Source organism: Manacus vitellinus, unplaced genomic scaffold, assembly GCF_001715985.3.
Source record: "Manacus vitellinus isolate BGI_N305 unplaced genomic scaffold, ASM171598v3 scaffold_13_pilon, whole genome shotgun sequence".
Lineage (NCBI taxonomy): Eukaryota > Metazoa > Chordata > Aves > Passeriformes > Pipridae > Manacus > Manacus vitellinus.
In genome coordinates this window covers 18,642,466-18,666,521 of record NW_021938999.1, presented here as the reverse complement: position 1 = coordinate 18,666,521, position 24,056 = coordinate 18,642,466, and the positions used below count along the sequence as shown (strand labels likewise).

The following is a 24,056-nucleotide window of genomic DNA, read 5'->3' as shown; positions in this document are numbered from 1 at the left end:
AGGCAGATGAAACATGTGTGCCTCATTGCTGTACAGACAGGTTCCTGCAACACTGAGTGTGCACCAGGGATACAGGAATCAGTTCTCTACACTGCTAAAACTGAGTATTCAACCCCTCTCTTGGAGGAAGCATGTGGCAGATTTGTGGTAGGGTCTAAAATTAAAATAGAGGCTCTATTTATTCTCTCTCTACTTTCCCCCTCCTGTCCCCCTTTTTTCTTTCTTTCTCTTTTTTTTTTCACTGTCTTATATTTGGGGGGATCCTTTGGACACAAAGACCTTTGAAATTTTGTCCTAGGTTTTGTCTTTTCAATTCAAACTTCTCATTTTCAGTGCAGAAGTTTTGTTTAACCCCAATAGTAGATACTACTATGTGTTCAGGAGAGGTGGCTGCCTGGAAGAAGTTTGGGAGCCTTTTTGTGAACTAATTGTGAATTTAGTATCTCTGTCCAACCTTCTTCTCAGCAGTGACAGGTATCTATCCTCCCTTTTGCAAAGTAATTCAAGCATTCAAATTCCCTGTTTGTTTTAAATCAGTTGATGAAACTTCTGTGATACTCTGCAAAGAAATATTTATTTATACGTACACAGAGAGCCTGCAGAGCTGAGGCAGAGAAATTATTCTCTTTCAGTCTCAGAGCTCCTCATTCAGTAAGTTCATCTTTGCAAGGGTGAAATATTTTTATTATCCCTGGTTTTTAATTTGTGTTTCTGTGTAAAAGTAGTAAGACTATTATTTGGGAAAATAACTGAGCCATGGATAATTTAATTGTTGGGGTTTTTTCTTCTGCTGACTTGGAGACTGAAGACATACATGGGAGATCTGTGGCTGTGTCTGGAAATTAATGTCATTAATCCCTGCTTCTACTGCAGCTACTTTGGGGGAGGATTTTCTTGATGAACAGTGTTTGTGCTAGACATTTGTGCTGCAGCTGGAAACTTGTTACATCTATTAAAAATGTGTAAGATGTGGACCCTGCCAGAAGAGCTTCATCTAAAGTTAATCAAAGAAGGTAACGTAGGCAAAGAATGGATAAGTGACTGCAGGCTTCCCAAGTCCCATGATTTAGACTATGTTGTTCTTAATATATACAAAGGCCTCACCATTTAGAAGAGATAGCCAGTAGAAAAAGAGAGCTGAACACAGTTTGGTGGTTGTAATTTGCTATCTTTTTGCATCACAACACTTATTTTGCAGCGTTTGGAAAAGATGCGTTACAGAGTGAGAGAATTTTACATGCCATATCTTCATTTAAAAGCTGTGGCACACATTAAATTTAATTACTCTCCTTCTATGGCTTAAATTGAGGGCAGCTTCAAAAATGAGGGTGGCTTCTATTAAACTTAATTACTTTTCCCTGCAGTCTGCATGGTTAGTAATCATGGGTAGATTCTAAACAAAGATACAGTAGAGAGATTCTTTTATGAGAATAGGGCTGGAAAGTAGCCTATAAAATATAGAGAGATGCCAAATACCTTTTATATTCAGTTTTAATTTATTATTGTTATAGTTAGCTAGTACAATAACAATAATGTTTCAGCATGATTAAGAAGGAATTGCTGGGGAAGGGGTGTTAGTTGAATTTGGCCTTTCAATATTTAAGCAATGAATTTTTCAATTTCTTCAAGTTCTTTTGCAGATTTATGGGGTGAAAAAAGGTTAATGATAGAATTTTTTTTACAATGTGTTCTATTGACTATAGATGGCAGATCTGACAGTTAAAATGAAAATTGTTCCAGAAGAAACTTGAGTCAAACTAATTATTTGAGATGTTATAGGGATGTATAATTATATTCACCTTTAAAAAAAAAAAAAGCAGGGAAAAAAGTTTTATTACAACTGTGCTTTTTAAAGAACAAGTGGAGAAATAAAAGCAGTAATTGTTCTTAATTATAGCTAACTGTAATTGCACACAACCGCAATATGCAGCACATCAGCAGCAGATTAAGAGATCCTGGCATATGTGTAGTGTACAGAGCAACTCTGAGCAGAGGTGTAGTTTTATGAATACAGTTACGTATAATTTAGGTCTCCTACTTCAGATTCCATCCGTGTTGATTTTATTTTATTTTTATGGCTATTATGGCAAGATGATTGTCAGCTGGAATTTGCTGCTGCAATGATTTCTCTGCGTACAAACCAGTCAAAAACCTTCAAAAGGAAAACTTGTTTCTTTTACACCAGCGATGTGGTGTGACCAGGGGAGATTTTCTCAAATGCTCTTGTGTATCTACTGATGCAGATGGATGGCTAGCAGGATTTTTTTCTGAAGCATCTCAGTATAATCAGCACTGAGCTCCCGAGGATTCTGCAGCATGGTTGGAAATCTTTGTTAGCAATCTATCTACAAGTTTTGTTAGATTCAAACCCTCAAGACCTTAACCGGTGAATCTTTAGCCAATGTGAAAACACTGCTTTCAGGAATGTGAATGCCTAAAGGTAGACTGATTTCTTCTCTTTGCACCTGATTTACAGCCTCACTTTTTTTTCAGCTGTGTGCACACAGCTCCTGTTTTTGAGTGCAGTTTCGCCTGTAAAACATTGAGCTGTCATTAAAGAGTGAACTAGAGAGGGAGTGCAGATGCTTAAAAGAGGCTGCTGAGCTTCAAAAGTACTCAGTGTGTTTCCTACTCCAAAACAGATCATTGCTGAAGGAGCAGGGGTCAATGAGCACCATGCTACCAATGAACGTGTGCATGGTCCTATGATGGTAATTTCTGCATCTCTTCAGTACTTCAGATGCATTCAGTCTTTGTCTTGACATGCCAGGAATCCTCTCCCATGTTCCCAACCTGTTTTAAGCTGTTCCTTTTACCCAAAAATAAATAAAACCCATCTGTCACTGAATGCCTTCCTTCCCAAACACCTTTTTGCAAAATGTTTCAGACCTGGGCCAGCAAAAGAGTTAATTTTAAAACTTTGTGGATCAGAAGGGATCCTTTAAACTGCTGACAGAGGGTTGATTTTTTGCCATATTTGCTGGTACAAACTATAGCTCCAGTTGTAAGAAGCTGTGCTTCTAAGTTTGTTTGACTCTGTAGTCTGTGAAAAGTGTCGATGTCTCCCCCAAAGCAGCAGAGAAAGCTTTCTGAAAGAACTGTGTGCTTTTAAGAAAGGAAGTTCACCAAGATGGACAATGACGCACAAGAAGTGAGTGGCAGATATATTCAAGAGCAAAAAGCGGCATCGAGAAATTGGGCAAAATCACTCACAGCAAAAAGAAAAGGTAAAATGGATGGATGACTGAGCACACAAGCAAACATGCAGAGATGTAGATATAATAGAAGTTAAACTCATTCTTGCAGGTAGCAATAAGAAATCAAAACTTGTTTTACTGCGTGGAGAATCTCGTGGTAACTGGCATGTTCTAAATGAATCGTTCAGTTCAAATGGCAGCACTGTAGCTAAAATGTATCTATTACAGGGCTGCTGATAAGCAAATGTGAGCAGTGTTTTTTGACAGCCGGTTGTGGTTGTTTTTTAATAAATCTGTGTTAAGTAGAAAAGGAGTAAAAGCTGACACCCACATAACAATCCACTTTGACTACTGCTTTCTCGCTCCAAGTATAGATGGATGCATTGACCCAGATCAGAAATTCTTGAAGGATAATTCTGGTTAGTAGAAGCCAACATGGAATTAGATGTGTATACATTTGTGTATGTGTTCTCAGAAAAGCTAATGATACGATTGCAAATGCTGAACATGTTCCCCACTCCTCTTTGTTAATACAGTGTTGCTTATGCACTGCAATAAACTATTATTTCTGTGCTATTTCTGTAATTACATTTAATAATCGTCTCTCACAGTCCAATAGTATCAAACGTAGGAGTCTTTTCAACAAACTATGATAAATAGCTCCTTGCAGAACTGTTGTACTTGCGGAAGCTTTATGGCTCTCTTTGTAAGATTTGTCATTTTCTTAATGCAGCTTCAAAAAGCTTCTGAGCTTTGTTATGGACCGTCACTGTATTTTTCCCTTCCCCCTCTGCCTTGGAGTGTAGCTGGGTAAATGAAGCTTAATGTGCCATTTCCAAGCACTGTGACACTCCTCCAGGGCTGGTTACATTTACCATTGCTAAAGTATAAATAAGTGAGTTTTAATGAGCAGGAATGGTTGCTAATAGCCGATTCAGGTACTTAGTAGTCCATGTTATTTAACTGTGGTAGAATTACGAAACATAAATGGTCTGATGATTAATAGATGAACCTGCTACATATTGCAGCCTAATAGTTTTTGCCATTAAAGAACTATCTTAACATCTTTTGGTTTGGATGTGGCTGGGGAGAAAAGGGCTTGCTTGTAGATTTATATCACTGGTAACTTACACTTTAAAACACTTTATATTGTAATTTCACAACACCATCTATATATTGTTCAGTAACATTTATGAACTTGTTAGAGAATAATGGTACTTGTGTACTTCAATTTCCCGAGGTGGTCAGCTCAGCAGATTTACTCTCTCTGTTTAGGGTTGTCAAAAATAAACTCAACCCATCCTTTTAAGGTCAAAAATAAGACAGTGAGTTAGATCTTAATCTCTTTTCTTCTCCTGTCCCATTAATTTTGAGCAGAGGTAGAAGGACCAATGAGCACAAAACTTGACAGTGGTTTTTTAAACATTTCTGATTTGTGTGAGGACAGGTGGCAAGAGAAAAAAAAAACCGAGGCAAGAAAATAACAGATGAACAAGAAATGAGCAAGAATGAAGAAATAATAGCATCCGACATCTGTTGCAGTTTGTGCTGAGATACTCCAGAAGATACCGCAGTATTTATGGAAATATGAGGACTGTTTTGAACTGCAGCTAATGGGACACAGACTGCTGGCTGGCAGCCTTGTTCAGAGTCCTTTCTGCATTTTTCCTATTCCATCCCGTGTTTCAACCTGGCATCGTTGTATTTTAGATTACAAGGAGGAGATGCCAGGACAGAAAGGAACTAAGCAGTGAATTTATACTTGACTCATCATCATGGCTGGGCTTCGTGAACGAAGATTTGGGAAGGGCTCTACCCACGTTTGTTACAAGCACGCTGGTGGCTAAAAAGGCCAATGCGAGACGGGCACGTCCGGTTGCAAAAGTCACAGCAGAAAGACTCCTTAGGTGGTATATTCTTTCTGCGTTGTCTTTTCTCCTCGAGAGTGATCCTGTGTGCGTTCTCAAAAGCATCCGCAGCGTTAAAGATGGTGTGTCTCCAGGCCTTCCAATTGGAGGCCAGAGTAAACCAGTAATGATGATCAATATGGCCAAGGCTGAGATGTTGTTTCAGGGAGTCCTTGTATATTCTCTTTGGGGCTCCTCTCATGTGGCAGCCGGTGGCAAGTTCACCATAGAGCAGGATCTTAGGGAGGCGGTGGTCCTTCATCCTTGAGACATGCCCCACCCAGTGCAGTTGTGTTCTCAGCAAGATGGTCTCAATACTTGTGATTGCTGTTTGTTCTAGAACAGACGTGTTAGTCACATAATCTGACCAGTGGATGTTTAGGATTGAAAGGAGGCAGCGTTGATGGAAGCGTTCTAGGAGTTGCAGGTGGTGGCGGTAGATGACCCATGATTCAGATCCATATAGAAGAGTAGACAGCACTATGGCTCTGTAAACACTGATCTTTGTACTTTTCTTCAAGTGTTTATTTCGCCAAACTCTTTCATGAAGCTTTCCGAAGGCACTGTATGCCTTTGCTAACCTGTTGTCTATCTCTCCGTCAATCTTACCATCCGTATACTTGACTACCAGCTGGAGAAAGGAAGTAACTGTTTCAGCAGGTGGATGAAAAGACAATATGGGCAGATGTCTGAAGGAAATGTTGGCAACACTGGTGTTCCAGGTAGAGACAAGCTGTTTTCAGCAGTTCCTGTACCTATCTGATGCTAAAGAAAAGCAGGCTTTTCCAAAGTCATGGAATGCTTCCCCTGAGGCTGGGTTAAAGTAGCGACAGCGTTTATCAGGCCAGGTTTGTTTCCATAGCAGGCGGTGCAGGTAGAGCAGTTGCATCTGTCCGTGGTACAGCATGTGGTCATGTCCAGCATCCCTCCTACTGTGTGGCACTTCAGCAAGAGCTGATCTTGTGGGATTTCTGGTATTTGTTCCTTCTGATTGGAAAAATACGACAAGAGTGCACTGCCCTCAAAACTGAAAGTGGAAAGACCCCGCCCAAAACCTGGAAGTCTGTGGGATTTTCAGGGGGGGTTGTTTCTTTGTTTTGTTGTTTTGTTTGGGGGAGGGTTTTGTTTTGTTTTGTTTGGATTTTGTGTGGGTTTGGGTTGGGTTGGGTTTTTGTGAATTGAGCAAAGAAGACCACACCCTTCCTAACTTACCTTAGTTCTTCTAAGGTACCTGTACCTCAGTATCACAGTTTGTTCTAGAAGTCCCAAAATTTCAGAGATCCCCAAATGCATGTCTCAGCCCAGTATGCATTGGATAAGAAAATGAGTAACTACTTGAATACATAATAGCTGAAGTATTCAAGTTGTTCTGCTTCACTAAAGTATTTAGAGATCAGTACGAGATGCCATTTCCAAGCTTGGCATTTCTTGGCAGAGAATCAAGAGTTACTTTTCTGAAATAAGTTTAAATAAAGCCTCTAAATTTTGTGAGTGGCTTGAAGTCTGTGTATATTAGTGAAAACATCTGACAGCAGGGAATACCAAAGTTTTGAACTGTTAGCATTGCAAAATTTGATGGGGAATATAGGTGTGAAGAGTGAGGTGTGGGTATTCAATAGAAAACAGTCGTTGGGGTGGCTTTTTTTTTTCACTGAAAACATCAACATTTTACCCAACCAGCAGCTGCTACATCATAAAAGACACTTGTGTAAATGACACATATAACTGCGCCTCTCACCCTACACAAACATGACAAATTCTTGCATAACAAAAGATACCTACTGCAGCCCTGTGCAACATCCCAGAAAATAAGGAAATCTAGGACATCATCATCTATAGTACTTGAATAATTTCTTTGTGCAACCTTGTGATTGTACGACTTCTTGGGGTTGCTCAGCCTAGAGAAGAGAAGGCTCTGGCCAGGCCTTCTAGCACCATCTAGTACTAAAGAGGATCTACAGGAAAGATGAGGAGGGACCCTTTATTGGAGACTGTAGTGACAGGAGAAGAGGAAATGGCTTTAAACTAAAGAGGATAGATTTAGATTAGACATTAGGAAGAAATTCTTCCCTGTGAGGATGGTGATGCCCTAGCACAGGTTGCCCAGAGAAGTTGTGGATGCCCCATCTCTGGAAGTGTTCAGGGCCATGTTGGATAGGGCTTTGAGCAACCTGGTCTAGTGGAAGATATCCCTGCCCATGGGAAGATCTTTAAGGTCCTTTCCAACAAAAACCATTTTATGACTCCATAATTCTACTGAATTAGCACATAACCCATAATTCTCCTTTTGTTCTATATTTGTTTGACCTCAAATTACTGTTGAGACTTTGGGTGTGATTCCCCTCCTTTCATTGTACAGTAAGAAGACATTGTGATAAAGTATAATCACTGCACCAGTGGCAGTGGTACCACGAGCTCCAGATCAGTCAAATGCCAAATGTGTAAGATTTTCTACTCTGGGAGGTTGCATTAGGTTCAATGAGCATATGGGGGAGGAACATCTGTTCTGTTTGGATGATCTTTCTTCTCATTTTGGAGAGAGACAGAGGGTATTTTCCTCCTACTGAGCTCATACAGCTCCCTAAGACAGTTGCCTGTGCATCACTTCTTTCTGTCCCTGTGCTAACAGGGTGATGGTGTAGGAGTTGGTACTGTGGTGGATTCTCCCCCATGTTCTTTCTGCTGCTTCCTGTGTCCCAGAGAGCCAAATTCTGTACCCATGGTGCTTTCTTCCTTCATTTCCAAGCCATCAGCTTTCAAAATGAAGCACTTCCCTGAGAAAACACATGGCAACAGCATTTCCTGTGCTGCAAGAGTCATGTCTGCAAATCCATGAAGGCAGGGTCTGACCCTGGAGCAAAGCACCAGAGTGGGATCTTTCTTCATTTCTTCTCCATGCCCTGGCATTTCTCCCTGATGACCCTGGCTGAATTGCATCCCATCCGTGCCCCCATTACCACTCTCTAAAATGGACACTGCTGTGTTTCTTCCACCTATTAATTTTTATCTTGCTCTTTAATACCAGAGCAGAAGATATATGAGAGAGAAGTTTTCATCTGATGTCCTTGGTGGGTAGTTAGACAAGAGGCCAAGATCTTAGCTGGGAGTTGTAGTTAAATTGCAAGGAGGGAGGATTTGGCCTGAATTATGCTTTAACTTGTAAGCTGGCATTTATTTAAGTTGCAAGTTATAATATTGCTGTGTTTAAAGATGTTGGGGTGAGAGTTAAATAAAAATTTAATTTTTTATGAAATATATAAAATAGTCACAACGATGAGGGCAGGTTCAATTTGGGGTATTATTTGCATGTAGGATGATGGACTTTGCATTCAGGATACACTAGAGTTGAATGGTTTAGGTGGCAGGTGATTATCACTGCATACACAGAGATTTCTTTCCTCTCACCTGAGGAGGAATAAAAAATTCAAAAGTAGCAAATTTAGAATAGTGAAAAATGCAGCTCTTAAAAATAATCGTGGGAGAAAACAACAAGCATGTTTGCTCATGTCCTTTATCTCAGTCAGCTAATCTTGAAGAATGTCAGCTTGCATAGAAATAGATTTTTACATATGAACTTGTTACATCACTTCCTAAAAAAAGAGTATTTAGCTTGTACTTAAATAGCACATTCAGAGACTGTTTATGCAGTATTTCTGCTGTAAATGTGTGATCCTTCTTAGGTAGCTAAGCTCAGTGTGAGGCTTTAAAATGGCATTGTATTTATTTGCTGCTTACTGTGTGAAAGATAAAATACTTACAGAAGTATCAGTTTGAAATCTTGATAGTTTTTAATAGTTTCACTTTTTTTAAAAGATGAAATTGTTTTTGACCGTTTTGATCTCTAGTTGTCATAGGGACCAATTCTACCAAAAAATTATGCTAAAAGCATGTGATATAGAGAAAACAAAGCCTTCTCTGAAATCCACTAAATTAGTCATAGCAAAACTGAATTCAAAATCTAAACCCTGTATTTTATCCAAACGTAGCTTGTTTATGTTCTGTACTCTAACAAAGCTGAGAAACTACCCAATTTAAGACCAGTGAAATATCTTGTGTCTCACAATGGTATTTCAATACACACTATTAATTCTTCCAAGTCAACTCAGACGTAGTCCCCCATGTGATTTTTAGGAAGAGCAGAAACAACAATGTGTCTTTGAAGGTGCCATTTTTCACCTCAAATGTGAAATCAATGTCCTGACCATTTGTGGTCATTAAAAACCCCACAACAGCCTTCTGCATTGACTCTCAAGTCTTGGTGAAACTCCAAGAAAGTAATTATATTCCTCCTGATACAACCTTGCTTTTAAAGCTAATTTAAAGTTCCTCTTCAGCTGTTCTCCCCTGCTTTAAGTGGAAAATCCTTCTTATCCCTTTGTAAACTTTTCTTTAGTTCTGCTTTATACTGACAATTAGTGGCCATCTTTTGCCGTGCTGCTGATGCACGCCTGTGCAGGAGCAGCGAGCGTGTCTGCAAGCATGAACCCTACAATTAAAAAAGCTGTTTGTTCACGGTCTGGTTAAAAGCCACTGAAAGTTATGGGATGTATCTCTTTGAGTTGGTGGTCACAGGAGCCATCATCGCTCTAGCTGAGGGGTGTTGTTCAACGGTAAGTTTTGGACCCCTCTCTACCCTGGTTTTCTTGTTTAGCTGAGTCAGCGGTGCAGTGTCTCCCTGTAGGCACAGCCAGGAAAAAGTGGCTAAAAGCATCCAGTGAGTTGTTTTTCCTGGCAAGTCAGATTTGCACTGGGGCAAAACAACGAACACCTTCATGGTTATGCAATATCTGAAAATATTCAAGGTAGAACTTCCTAGGTATCAACATGATTGCAGTTTGTTACACATATCTTACCAGCACATTTGACATATCCACCTATGCCCACACTGGATATTCATGGAAAAAAAACCCAAAACATAACTTTTCAAGTGATCCTCCCAAATGTCTCATTTCTCTTCAGCTTGTACTTATTTCTGTTTACAAATATATCCCTTCCAGTAAGATTAATGATTGTGTCAGTTTTGAGACTGTGTTTAGTAAAGGGTTGAACATTTCACCCAAACCAGAAATACCAGCTTAACCTTTGGGGGTTTTTTTGTACTTCATGGAAATTAAGCACAAGTAATAGAAGTAACTGCTGCTACACATCCCAGGGAATCAAAGGGGTCATGTTCTCCTGCCCTCGAAAAGACAGGACCTTCTAACCCTCCTGGTTAAATATCAGCTGCTGACTTTGGGTTGGACATTTTTCTTGCCAAAATTGAAGACTCCCATATTCTGCATCTTGAGGCTTTACTGCATTCTTAATAGCACACAGTACAGATCCATTCTCCAGCCTTGCCTTTATCCTCATGTGCCTTCTGTGCCGTAGGCGGGCTTTATCCTCTCCCCAAAGTGTGAGATGGAAAAAGGAAGAACGGTGACACGATTGCAGGAATGTGTTGCTGCCTTTCTTTTTGCATCTTCCCCAGCACCCCGACAGATTGCTTAGCTAGAATCCATATGCTTCCCTTTTCAGAAAAAAACTTGTGCTCAGTGGAGACCTACAGCTTCCAAATCATTAAGGGTCATGATACTGCAGAAGAAAAACTGGTTTCTGTGCATAGTCTTGACTTGTATGGTTTGAACTTGGTACTTGCTAAGGTTCCTGGCATACAACTAGCTGAGTTTATATAAGATGACCTCAGCTGCCCTTTAGAACCTTCCCTGTCTCCTGTGCTTCAGTTTACATCTCTGCAGAAGAACATCATAGAATCTTAAACCCAGCAAAAATCATCACAATGCCCTTCCATGAGCAGGGAGACCTTCCACCAGACCAGGTTAGTCCAAACCCCATCCAACCTGACCTTGAACACTTCCAGAGATGGGCCAGCCACAACTTCTCTTGGCAAACTGTGCAAAATATTGCACAGTTTAACCTCAGAGTTGTGTTGTGCCAAATCCTGCATGTTGGTGGGTAACAGCAGCTGCCAGTCAGCCTCTGAGAGCAGAGCACCATATGATTTCTCAGTGAACAAAACATTTAATACAAACACAACACTTTCCAGATATTATGAAGAGTTTTCCCAAACAACTCTCTTCAAACAGAACTATTAGGCAGTGAAGTCTGTTTGCTGATCTTTATGCAGAACTTCCCACTTCCACTTCACTATAAGGTTTTGACTAAAATATTTATACTTTTCTGCTTTGGTATACATCCTACTCCAATCCTACTGGAAGGATTTCTCAGCCCGAAGAGAGAAATGACAAAGTGTGTGTGTGGTGCTTGGTTCATGCTTTCTGGGCTTTAATAACATCTACATAGCCCTCACTTGAGAGTGCAGAGCTTCTTCGGTACGTCAAAGCTCTTCGCGGGTGTCATGAGCAATTTGTAAGCCAGCATTTTGCTTCTTTGGAAGACCTCATGTGAGGGTGTAGCATCTTGGGCTGCAGACTTCCTGCCCAGCACCCTCCTGGTTCCAACAGCGCCTTCATCTTCCATATGTACCATTTCTGCTGCCCCAGATCCATCCTTTGTAGCTGAGCACAAAATGCTTGGAAATTGCAAATGACCTTCCTGGAAATGCTGCGACTGCTCTTCTGTAATGTCACCCTCCATGTAGCAGCTTTTCCAGGGTCTATAGCCTCGTCCTCTTCTGACCTTAGCCTTGCTGTGCATTAGCTTATCCCATTCTCATTGGCACTGATTTCAGTGGAATTCGGGACAGCTCCGATAAAGCATTCAAGTTTCCATCCTCACCCTTTTTCAAGGTCATCTTTTCATATCATAGACAGGATGTGAAAATATGTGATCTTATATTCATCCTCCTTTTGAGTATTATCCTTCTTTTGCTTTTGTCCAAGTGGGTTTTTTTCCCTGTAGATACAGTAAATTATGAGTTATATTTATTGTGTGTGTCATTGGGGAGTACTAGGGGCCTGAAAATTGGTTGTACAAGTCTAGCTTTAGTTTCTTGAAATACTACAGAATGAGTATCCATTATCTTTAAATAAACTTTAAGGGTTTTCTTGATGAGTAATTTGCTCCATAAGGTTTTCTTTTTTTAAACTCCCATGAAATATATTTATAGAGCAGTGTTTCAATTCCTAATATTTATAGGACACTTACAGTGGACATTCACCATCCTCAGCAGTCCACATGTCATTTATTTCCAGTGGCATTGCAGGGATAATTGTGTTTGTTTTCTAAGAAAATATTTTTAGTTTCATCATCTAAAGGGAGTTTTAATTTGTTTTTATGGTATAAGTGTTTACTGAGTTGATGAGAAGCAGTGAAATCTTTGGATAGCTGGGAAGTAATCAGACTTCTCCTCTTTTACTTCTAAGTTTGAGTTTTATTTGAGTTGGATCTATATTTCAAAAATCATTACCTTACATATTTCTACTTAAAATTGGAATTTGATCTGACCAAATGTGAAACTGGCAACACAATTAATTACATTAAAAATGTATATGCTAAAGACCTGCAGTGTCTTTGTTTAACATTCTGATCACATTCAGAATTTTTACCACTATATCGACTACTTAATAACTGTTTTCACAACTCTAACATCTCTTGTAGGGAGGGTTATTTAACAAAAATGAAAATCTTTAGAAATTTAAATGCACCAATCACTCACTACTCTGCTTAGAAGCTGACAGTGTGGTTCCAGTTTAACATCCTCTTTTAGACCTACCTGATTCTGCTCTTTGATGCTTCCTGCAGTACCCACCTGTGATTTGCCTGGTTGTCTCTTTAAGCTGGATGAGTAACTGCTATTTTATAAAATGTGCTCCCTAAAATGTGACCCTAAAGCAAAAAGGTTTGGGCTATTCTGCTATTAGAACAGTAATAGGTAGCTAAATGCTATGGAACCCCTTTAGAAAAAGAAACAAACAAACGCCCGGCCTGACTTTTTAGTCCAGATTCTTTCCCTCAAAAAACAAAAAGGCATTTCAGTGAAAAGAGATGATGTCTGGGATTAGCGGTGGAAGGGGAAAAAATCCTGACTGTTGGAATCATTTAGTGATTTGGTTCTTTGATAGGTTATAAAAAATATGATATTAATTCTTTGAACTGTGTAAGCCATGAGTAGGACTTGGAAAATAAGGCTCTATGATACCAATGTGTGGGAGTTTAATGAAAATAAAATATCTAAAATGTACAGCTGTATCACATAACCCCATAGAAACCAAGTCTGTATTGCTTCACTCTAATTTAATTTTCTTATCTCTTCACATTCACTTCCTCTTGCTCCTGGCTCTCACCTTTGATGTCATTTATGTCATGGAATTTGTTCATCAGAGGCACCTACTAAATACGCACCCATCTGCCTAAGATGGAGTGGGAACCAGCTCCTCTGAGGTGGCTTAAATATCTGCTGGTCTGCTGCTGAATGGTGTGTGAAAAAAAAAGGGTGTGACCCATCTTTTTATTTCTTGCTTATTCTTCTTTGCAACCACTGAACACAGTTCTGATCTGTGCCTTTTGAAGCAAAACACTGGGAGGTTTCAGATTACCTTCTGTGACCAGCAAACTGCACAGTTTGGAGGTAGAGACTCAATGGAAAATGCAAAGCCATGCATGTTTAGAGGGCCCATTTCTTCTTCTCTGACACTGTAATGGAGTCTACAGTTGCCAGTGTAACTATTAAGGAAATAACCTGGGTGTCACTGTGGGACGCTCAATTAAAAAAAAATTATAATTAAAAAAATTAGGCCCTTGTAGCTGCTCATATAGTTCATATAGTGCCAAAAAGCACGGGGGATCTAGAAAGACCTCCTGAAGAGGAGCTCTGGGTTATTGTGGTATTTAAGAAAATAACTCTGTAGTTGCCTCATCAAAAAAGTCACTTCAGAACATGGTGAAATTCTAGAAGAGCCTTCAAAAATATATTTCTTTGTGTCTTTTTTCCTTTGGATTCATAAATAAATTAGGCTTGGGGGTTCAAACTGTACATATAAGGTTTATACCCTTGCAACAAAAATGCATAGGCTTGGTTCCATACTAAGAGATCATTAGATCCATAGTTTGGGAAATTGTTAAGGCAAGGAAGATTTTGAGACCTGTCTTAATTACTACCACCACCCTTTATAAAAAGGATTTCCTCCCCCATATGTAAAAGTGGATGGAAGGATTTTTTCTTCCTCAGCTCTAAAGCTCCAAGCTACAGATGTGAAATTTTGCAATTTGTATCTCAGCTGAAGCAAACAGGGTATGAACTAACCTGTTACCTTTCATGCAGCAAACTTAACCATAGGGCAGAGATTTCATATCTGGATGAGAAAAGTGTGAAATGAGATGGACCTCTGGTCCAGTTTAGGACAACAAACCCCCTTATGCCTCCTTGCTGTTTTTTTTTAGGATCTTATAAATGAGAGAGAAAGGAGAAAAGGAGCTATCCAACTGTTTTCCTCATGCTTGGATAAGGTCTAAGCAAATGTGCTGGGTAGAGGAACAAGGACACACAGCAATGGTAGATCTGGGATGTATTTTAAGGACTGTGTACTTAGCTAATGATAATGTATTTAATTGTGCTTTAATGTGACATACCACTACATTAGCCTGCTTTCACCATCTCACACTCAGCTTCCCTCAAACAAATTGCAAACCCACAAGAGAGTTTCAGACAAGTAACGTTTCCAAATATGAAGTCACGTATTTGGAAAACAACTATAGTTTAAACCCACCATAAGAAGATTTAACATTAGCATGGTATTTTTTTCAGTGCATAACATGATTGTAGAACCGTCTAATGTCTTGCTTTTGCTGCAGCACTTGAAAAAAAAGGGAACATTTTCCACAGGGAAATTGGCCCAGTGCTGCATTTTGGATATGTAAGATCATGCAGTGCTGGCATTTGAAATAGTGATAATTTTATGCCTAAAAAAATGAGTAATTGTACCACGGAGAACTTTATTCTGATGAAATCCTTAGATCACACTCCGTCATCTGTTTTTTTCGCATTCTTTTGTATATGATCATGGGGACATCGCATCTGCAAGCGACGCTTTTGCGTACGGAGCCGTGTACGTGTGTCTGCGCTCCTACAAAATACAAGCAGCATAAAGGCTTCTTTAAAATTTCATAGCTATTTAAAACACAAGTTAATCTTTTCCCACTTTGTGTCTTTCAGAGAGACTGCCACAGAGTTATCTGGAACATTACCAAGGTAAGCAAGTTGCTCTAAACTGCATCTGTGTGTCAGTGTCTGGAAGGTGCTGAAAGAAGCACGACCTTTTGAGCCAGAACATGATCCTTTTCCTAAGGAAAACTGCTGGGATACTGAGAACTGGGGCTGCATGCCACAGACACTGAAATACTGGCACAGCCAAACCCACACAGTTAAAGCAACATGTTGAAGTGGCTTTGAGGCTCAGCACAGTTGTGCTCCTGATGAGAAAAATCCCAGCTGTGGCTTCCTTCCAGCTGTGCAATTATACCCATTGCAGGTGGTTTGGCTTTTGCTTTACATTTCACCTGAGGCATGAGGGGAGGGGAACCTGGAGGTAGGAGGAAGAAACACTGTGATCTTGAGACATTTTCATTTGGAAAGCAGCTTAGACCAGATTCTTCTGTGCTGAGAAAGCTTTTCATAAAATAATAGAACTAGACAAGACTCCCAGGCTGTGAGAGAGGTTTCTGAAGAGAGACCTGCCTACATATTGTCAGAGGGTGCAGTAAAATGCTGTAATCATACAGAAAGGTGAAGAGAAGGGAAACACAAAAATCTGATATGGTAACCTGTCACTTAGGAGAGATGCCTGTGAGTTAAAAAAAGGTGTTCTCAGTCCACTTGTACCTTCTGTCACCAGTTTTGCTCTCTGAGATGCAGGGGGTTTTAGTGATGTTTTGGGGGGTTTTGTTGCCCTCTGATTAAAAGCAGTGTTGTAGTTCAGACAATATATAATGTAAAAGGAATATTTCAACAAGCAAGTCAGTTTTCTTTAAATGTGGTAATACATATAAGTTATTTCTACTTCTAAGGCAGTGAAAAAATACGTGCCTTTCTTTAGGGTGTGTGTGGTATACACTAGTTGACTTGCTTATATTGATAAGCTATAAAAATGTATATTTTCACTATATGTGATGTTTTTCCCACTCTGTAAACAATTTGTTCTGTTGGTACAAACTTGTGTGATTTATGTAATTACTTTATTTAATAGATAAATTTGTTTTTATGGCTGTCACTTGATATCTAAAGTTGTTTAAGGAAATATGCTGGTGAAATTTTGCCAAGTGTTTGAAGTGCTGACCAATGATCAGGCCTACCTGACACAAAAGATTTTTTTAATCTTTCTTGCAAAATAATTGCAATTCTTCATACTTACCAAAAAAAAAAAAAAAAGAGAGATTCAACAGAGTAGCCATGTCCTTGAGTAGGAATGTCAATATCAATGCTTAGCTGTATCTTTTACTGGTTTTAGTGCTAAAATATTTCCAGTTTGACTGCATACCCCAATTGGTTAGGTATTATAGGACTAATATACTGGAAACATGAAGTTCTTATACTACAGAAATGAATTCCACTTCAAATTAAAGTTAAAATGAGATACATAAGTGCTTGAATAAACATCCTGTTTTGTACTTGCCATTAATGATTGTCTAAATGTGCTTTTTGAATTATTACCACAAGGCTTTAATTTCAACTGTAGCAAGATGTCACAAGTAAAAATCAGATTATACCAGCAATGTGCACAAGGGACTGTAATTGTGTTATAAATATTAAACCAAATGATCTTGTCATGATTTAAAACAAATGTTTCCAGCTGGGTGCAGGTTGGCTTGTCCTCCAGCCTTCAGGATTCACCTGTTCCTGCATCTCTCTAAACAAGTAGTTCTTTGGGGTTTTTAATCTTATGGTGTGATGTACTAATCTAATATTTTTTGTTCTTTCAAACTTCAAGAGAATCACTTTGGTATTATTAATTCATAACAGTGAAATAGTCTAATTTCCCCACCGACACCACATCTTCTTCCATCTTCACCCTGAAACTACGATACAGCACAGAAAATTCTAGGTGTTGCACCTTGCTGAAATTAATAACCACTTTCCCATCATCACTGTCCTTGTTGTATTTTGTGCAATGGGGCAGAGCAAGCCCCCTGTAACTCTAGAAATCCTCAGATAAACAAGATGCCTTTTCTCGGAGCAGTAATGACTCGTGGATGTATTTGTACCCAGGATTGCTCAAATCTTTTTCAAGCATTTGTAAACCTGGTGAAAGAGGGTTTTCAACTGCAAATGATGTAAGTGTGAACAGATGTGTCTGTACTTGGAATATTTTGTCTGGCTGTCAGGAAAGTTTAGGCACTGGCGGCACGAATGTTTTTTGTTGTCATTAGAAAAATAAAAAAAAAATAAAAGAAAATTCTCAAAAACTCCTTCTGAATTTTTCATAGATTAATTAAAGAAGAGGAGTTAGGGATTTGCTCCTTTAAAGCCCTGTAATTAGTCAGAACTTACAGAAAAGAATATTGTGAATATTTTTTCATCTTCTATAGTAACCAAGAAAAGTCACGTGTGTACATTTTTCAAAAAAAGCAAATATAACAAAGTGACTTGGTCAGTGGTGACTTTTTAATATAGTAATTTTCCATTAAATGCTGCTGATGGTTCTCTACTGATTATATTTAAGAGGAAGAAGAGATTACACTACTTCTCCGCTGAAATATGCATAACATTGATAGACAAAAGTAGAAAAATGTGAGTTGGTGGACATCATTTAGAAGGAAAGTTAATAGATTAACTCGGCTCGTAGAAAGATATAAAAATATTCAGCACAATTATATTGTGTCAGTTCTAATTTACCAGTTATTCCTGATGATTTGAGGAAGCTCAGGCTAGAGAAAGAATTGAAAATTCAAACTTAAAATGTGATAAAGAAGCTTTACAATTTTTATATTAAATGACATTATTATAGCTATGAATGTATATTGTTTTTTCGAAGAAAGGCTTTCTGTGCGCAACAGCACATCAAAGAACAGATCTTCAGAAGGAAAACTTTATAATAATATTAAGTTGTTCATAGCATGACCTATTTAGAGTACTCAGATACTTCTTGTTGTAGACTACATAATTAAATTTTAAATGGAACATGATAAAGAAATTATACTGGTGATCTCTGGAGATTTGAATACCCTATTTGGATCTTTACAAGAGTGTAGCAAAGGCATACTTTTAAAAATTTAATAAAGGTCTGGCCTATTTTTTTTGCCTTTTAGATGTTCTATAGCTGCTATTGCAGTTCTATTTCAAACTGTGTTTGTTCTCAACATCTCATAGATGGTACCTGAAATAACAGAGCAGACTAAAAGTATAAGAAGCAATACAATTTAACTTGAAAAATTCACCATTTAAACATAATACAGAACAATTAATGAATGAAGATAAGCTCCTGAAATCTCGTGGAACATAAGCTTGTAACCACCCTTTCACAGACCATCATGTGAGCTCAGCAGTGAGGGGAGCAGTGAATGAGAACACTGGAGTGCTGGAGCACAGTGGGAAAGCCCTGTGGGCATGAGGGAGATGATGTTTGGAGCTTAAAGGAGAAAATACTCAGCTTCAATATCAAAGGGATGATTTCAGTCTCTAGCCACTTCTGTTTGTTTCTGTGAAAGTTACTTTATATTTAAAGAAGAACAAATATTTTAAATATAGACTAACCACATGGATTATTTATTTACTTAATACTAGGTTAGTACTAACAGAAGGAAAATCTGGGCTACTTTTCCACTTTTATGTACTGGCTCAATTTTACATTTCACTCGAGAGGGGAGCAAAGTTTAAACAGTCACTTCCTCCTCTAAGCTGTTGGGGAAAAAAAAAGGCAAATAATTTGCATATATATTTTTCTTGGACAAATTTGTAGAAATATCCCTGCAGCCTCTGTTTAAATCTTAAGCATAATTCAGGAAAACTTGTACTTTGTGGTGAGGACCATCTTAAAATTGTCTCTTTAGAATTTTTTTAGAAATACTAGGGGAAATCTGCAAAGGATACATCAATGTGAAAGCAAACATGTTAAGAATGAAAATGTAAGTCTTTGTCTTGTCCTAGAATTTTAGTAATCTACAAACTTTATGTATTTTAAACCTGTGGTCTGGACTACGGTACAAACTATAACTCTCTTGAGATGGGGTTTTATTCTCCACCATTCCATAAATTTCTTTAGTAATGTCTAAGTTCCATTTACTGTAGAAACTTCTGTTCTTGGGTGTCTACAGCATTTTGAAAATAGAATTTAAGTACTGAAGTCACTTTGGTACTTTTGAAAAGCGTTAACCTGCAACTTCACGGTTATTGAAATCTAATGCAACCAAGCTTTTATCTGAAGGGAAAAGAAGAATTGACAACCCACCATATGACAAGCAAAATGAAATCTCTTGATCACTAACTGTCAGCAGTCTTTCTAATACCATTGTGTTAGGGAATGATACGTCTTCCAAGAAGCTCAGTACACAAGGCTTTGAATCATTTCTGTCTTGACAGCCTAACACAAGTAACTACTTGTAAGTGCTTGGATGAATTATAAAATCTATGTGGCTCTGTAGAGTGAGTTAATAAAACATCTATGAACATTTTAATTACTAAAAAGCGAAAACGAATTTTTCCTGACAGTAACAGGGGCATGGACTAAAGACCAGCTTGACATCTCAATTGCTTCTTCACTGGGTTTGCATGGATGGTGGGAGCTGGGGTTAGCTTCTGTGTTTTCTCTTTTGTTTCCTCCCAGGTGAGGTCTTCTGCCAAGCAATTTCTCTTCCCCTGAGAACACCAGGTCATACTTTCACCCCTCGTGTTTCCTATAATGTGGATGTCCTCCCATGTCACCAGTGCTGCTTTGCCAGTCATGTCAGGCTTGAACACCCATCCGCCTACACCATATGAATGTCTCTGCCAAACTATGACAGAATTTTCCATACCTTCATATGATATTTACTGAAGCTTTATTCTCCCTTAAATAAAGCAGGGATTTGGCATAGTCCATTTGTGGCCCTCTCTTCTAACACAGAAGTTTTGCTTTCCACCTTCAAATAAATCCCTTCTCGAAACTCACTCTTGTTTAGAGGCACATAAATAATTGGTCAAGAAAACATTACTCATCCCGGATGGCAGGCAGTGCTAGCTGATAACATTAAAATATCTTGAATGTCAAACTATATGCAGCTATCCAGAGTTAGTCTTTGGAAATGATATCATCTTCTATCTTTTACTAAACGACATCATTAAAAAGAAAAGAAAAAGATTCCAGCCCTCGATATTTAAATGTTCTCAAGTCAACTGTCTTAAAGAGCAGATTTTCCATAATTTGGATGCCTGCTATTTTCTAAAGAAAGTCATTATTTTGAAATGAGACCTGAATTTAACTAATCACTCCCTTAAAATAAAAAAGTAATAAAATCTGATGTTTGACCTTTTACTATGCCTCAGATGCTGATTTCTAAATACTGTTTTCTTTCATCTAACTTTTGAGCTGCTTTCCTGCACTGCAAACAGGACTGCCTATTACCCATTGTATCTGCTGTAGAGGAATGAACTGATGGTGTTTGGTCTTTCTGAGGCACTGTAATATAAATTGCAATAATCATTTGGGATGGTAACAAGTTTGATGTTATTATAAGTGAATCTGGGTTTTTTTGAGGAATAACAAGTTTGATGTTATTGTAAGCGAATCTGGATTTTTTTGAGGAAATAATACGCAGAGTGTCTCTTCTCTATTCTGATCTTTATTTTTCCTGAGTAAAGCTTCAATATCCTTAAAATGTGACATGGAGTTATTCTTTTGAGTACTCGTTGGCATTTCTTTTTGTTTGTTTGTTTGTTTTTGTTTTACAGCCATTTTGAAATATGTTTTTTACAGCTAATGTTAATCTTAAAACACAGTTATGTGCAATCTGATTCCTTTCTAAAGAGATATTTTTAAAATCTTAAGAGGAGCCTAAGGAGCATAGAGGTGATTATCCATATGTGCTTACTGATGACTTGCATTCAAAAATTACTAAGATACCAATGGCACTATTCACATTGCCTGCATTGCCTAAATTTAGCTATCACAAAAGTCCTCTGTGGAAAGAACCAGGGGAGAAATGAAGAGAAACAGGTACCTCATCTCAGGGCAGGGTGAACAACCTTGGGAATTGTTTTTTCTTTCTCCATTGCCTGAAAATGGAGCCTGAGGGAATAGCACAGACTAGACATTTCACCTGATGAGAGCTTTAATTTAAGGTGAGCAGCCTAACTTTTATAGGTGTTAAAGTGCCAAGTGATGTAAGCTAATGCCTGCTGGAGTTTTAAGGACATTGGCATGCTTAACCTCAAAAAAACTTTCAATATTTGGTACTTAAGTCCTAAATATAGATCCTGGGAAGGAGGGGGAAAGTCGGACAGAAATGATTGTTGGAATTGATAACGGCTCTGACCCAGAATGCAGTAACTCTTCTCACAGAGCAGAGTCCTCAGAAATCATGGCTTGAAATCCTGAAATGGTTCCTAATTATAAACAGCCTTTGTATCTTAACATGGGTGTAAGTGATGTTACTCAGAGTCCTGGTTTTGGAATCCACAACCATTTTTCCCCATCACTTGTTAACAGTTCTCACAAACATTAATGAATCTGACAGCAGACCTTTATCTTAAAAGTCTGGTAGAGCTTTTGTTTTTATTCCCTATTGTGCAACTCTCAAACTAGAGACATATTCCCCTCCTTTTTTTTTTTCTTTACTCTTTTTTCTGTTATTCACCTTAACCAGACTTCCAAGCATCGTTTTAACTCATTTTACAAAGCATTGCTAAACGTGCCCGATGAGGATAACGTGCAGTAGAAATGAAAGGACTCAGATCTCTTCATTTCCATTCCTGAAGGTGAATTCCAAGATCGTGATTATTTTTATTTATACAGTGCCTAAAAAGTACTAAATACTTCATGAAACAAATAGAAGACCTCTTGTAAAAAGCACGCATTCCTATAATCTAATTTTAGTCTCAAATCAGACAGTATGAATGCTAAGCAGCAGGGCTTGAAGAAACACGGAAGGTGTATGAGGGCTACACTAATAAGATTGAGCAGTTATTTAGGTTCATTATCTGTTCCACTTAATAGCACTGCAATATCTTGCTGGCTTAAGTTAAATTTACATTGGTCTGTGGAGAACATTTGACTGACACGGGAACAGTATTTCTTGGGTTTGCTCAGAAAATGAGCCTTTGAAAAGCAGTTTGAATGAAGATAGAGAAAGGGACCATTACAGGTGGATTTTGAGATACCATTCCAACACAAGAAACAGTAAAGGAAACCAACTTAAAAAACTAAGCCTTTTTTCCCCTCTTCACTCTGTTTTCCAGCTCAGTTGAAATACTTCCAAGCTATTCATTTCTACTAGTTGCCATAGTTTGAAGCTATTCGTTTGTATGTATCCTTTGCTAAAGTGTGGTTTTAGCACTTAAGACCACCAGAGTAATGTTATTTAGAAAGTCAATGCAAAGGATGAAACCTGTGGGAATAACTTCTGATGAACATATACAATTTGGGGAGGGGGGGGGAAGAAGTGTGTACACATCATCTTCTGGAGAAGCAAACCAGCAACTGAAGTCAAGGGAAGATTTGTTAATGTGGCAGAGTTGAGAAGCTTTCTCTTAGTATCTTTGCTACAGCATGGACAAGGCAAATATAATACATTATATTATTATATAATATAGAGTATTATATGTTTTATGAATAGTTAGAAATTAATTACTCATATATAGAATTTTTATATATCGCCCTTACCATTGGTCCCAGAAAAGCAGTAGGTAAGATCCATGGGATGGAGCAATGTCAGGAAACCTGCACTGATGCTCCTATAAAAGCAGAGATTCTGGTTTAGTGCTCTCTTCAACATTCTCTGCTGTCTGAGCTTTGCTTTTATTTATGAAATCATTGCTATTGTAACATTTACAAAAATTGCAACTGTTTGAATGTTTCCAAAAGATTGGCTATGAACTACAAGCTAATCTTAGACAATTCTCAGTAAATTATTGAAAGAGCTTTAAAGAAAAAAAAAAAAAAGAAAGAAACCTAACACATTCCCTGGTGTTCAATGCTAACACTTTATACTTCATCTACATTATATTAAAAACATTTTTACTGGAGTCCATAAATGTTACACAGTTTTAAAAGGCAATGATCGCAGTGGGACTAGAAACATTACACAAAGCCATACCCGAGACCTGCAAAGCAGTAAGTGGTGCCTGTTTTTTATTTTTGGGGTGCTGACTTGAGATTCCTCCTGTGAGATGATGACAATTTTTCTGTCTACATCTTGCCATTAGAAGCAGGCAGCACCTAAAGTTTTCTTGTGGTCAGCAGAAGACTCAGAGCCCCAAACTCCCACGTTTGGAGCAGTGTGTCACAGTGGTGTTGTAAGTCTCTTACCACGGGTGATGTTTTGCCACTTTGAAGCCACTGAGGACCTGCCCCACTTTCTATGGACATTCTCCCAGTATATTTTACAAGTTGTGCCCTACACAGCACTTCCCCAACAGCAAAGTGCCAGCATGGCACTTCTCTTCTCTGGGCTATAATGGAAAATATTTTTCATCCAGACTCTTGGAATTTTTAGAGCTTTAGCACCATTTTCCACAGGGGACATTTAAGGCTTAGCAAAGACGTGACACTGTAAAGTGGATGCAAATCATGGCTGTTTGCTGTATTCTAACCTTAATGAATACCCACAGAGAAAGAAAGAGGGAAAACAAGACTAGGCTTCACCTGATACAGGAAAAAAAAAAGCCCTAAAACAGTGAACTTGCAGCCCTTCCTGTATATTTTCCTTTTGAACTTTTAGATGTTAAGGTCACAATGGTTCACGTGCTTAATTTTGCAGAACAGTCCTGCTGATATCAAAGTGATTGCACAAGTCAGTGCAATTTTAGCATGAGTATTGCTGCTTACTCATTGCTGTGAAATGAATATCCTCTGATTTGATCCCA

At 38.4% G+C, this 24,056-nt stretch overlaps 1 protein-coding gene across 3 annotated transcripts in view; it reads left to right on the top strand.

Annotated features, from left to right (window-relative positions):
* Positions 1 to 24,056, top strand: part of CELF2 (CUGBP Elav-like family member 2) — a 555,113-nt gene that overhangs the window by 231,472 nt on the left and 299,585 nt on the right. For 2 of the 3 annotated variants that reach the window (XM_018068157.2, XM_018068154.2), the window contains one exon: positions 15,219 to 15,254. Coding sequence is in view for 1 of the 3 variants with exons in the window: in XM_018068154.2 (XP_017923643.1) it covers positions 15,219 to 15,254 (36 nt within the window). In the remaining 2 variants the exon portion in view is untranslated. Of the gene's footprint in view, positions 1 to 13,421; positions 13,482 to 15,218; positions 15,255 to 24,056 lie in introns of those variants that run through there. The other variant, XM_018068158.2, reaches the window with a different exon arrangement.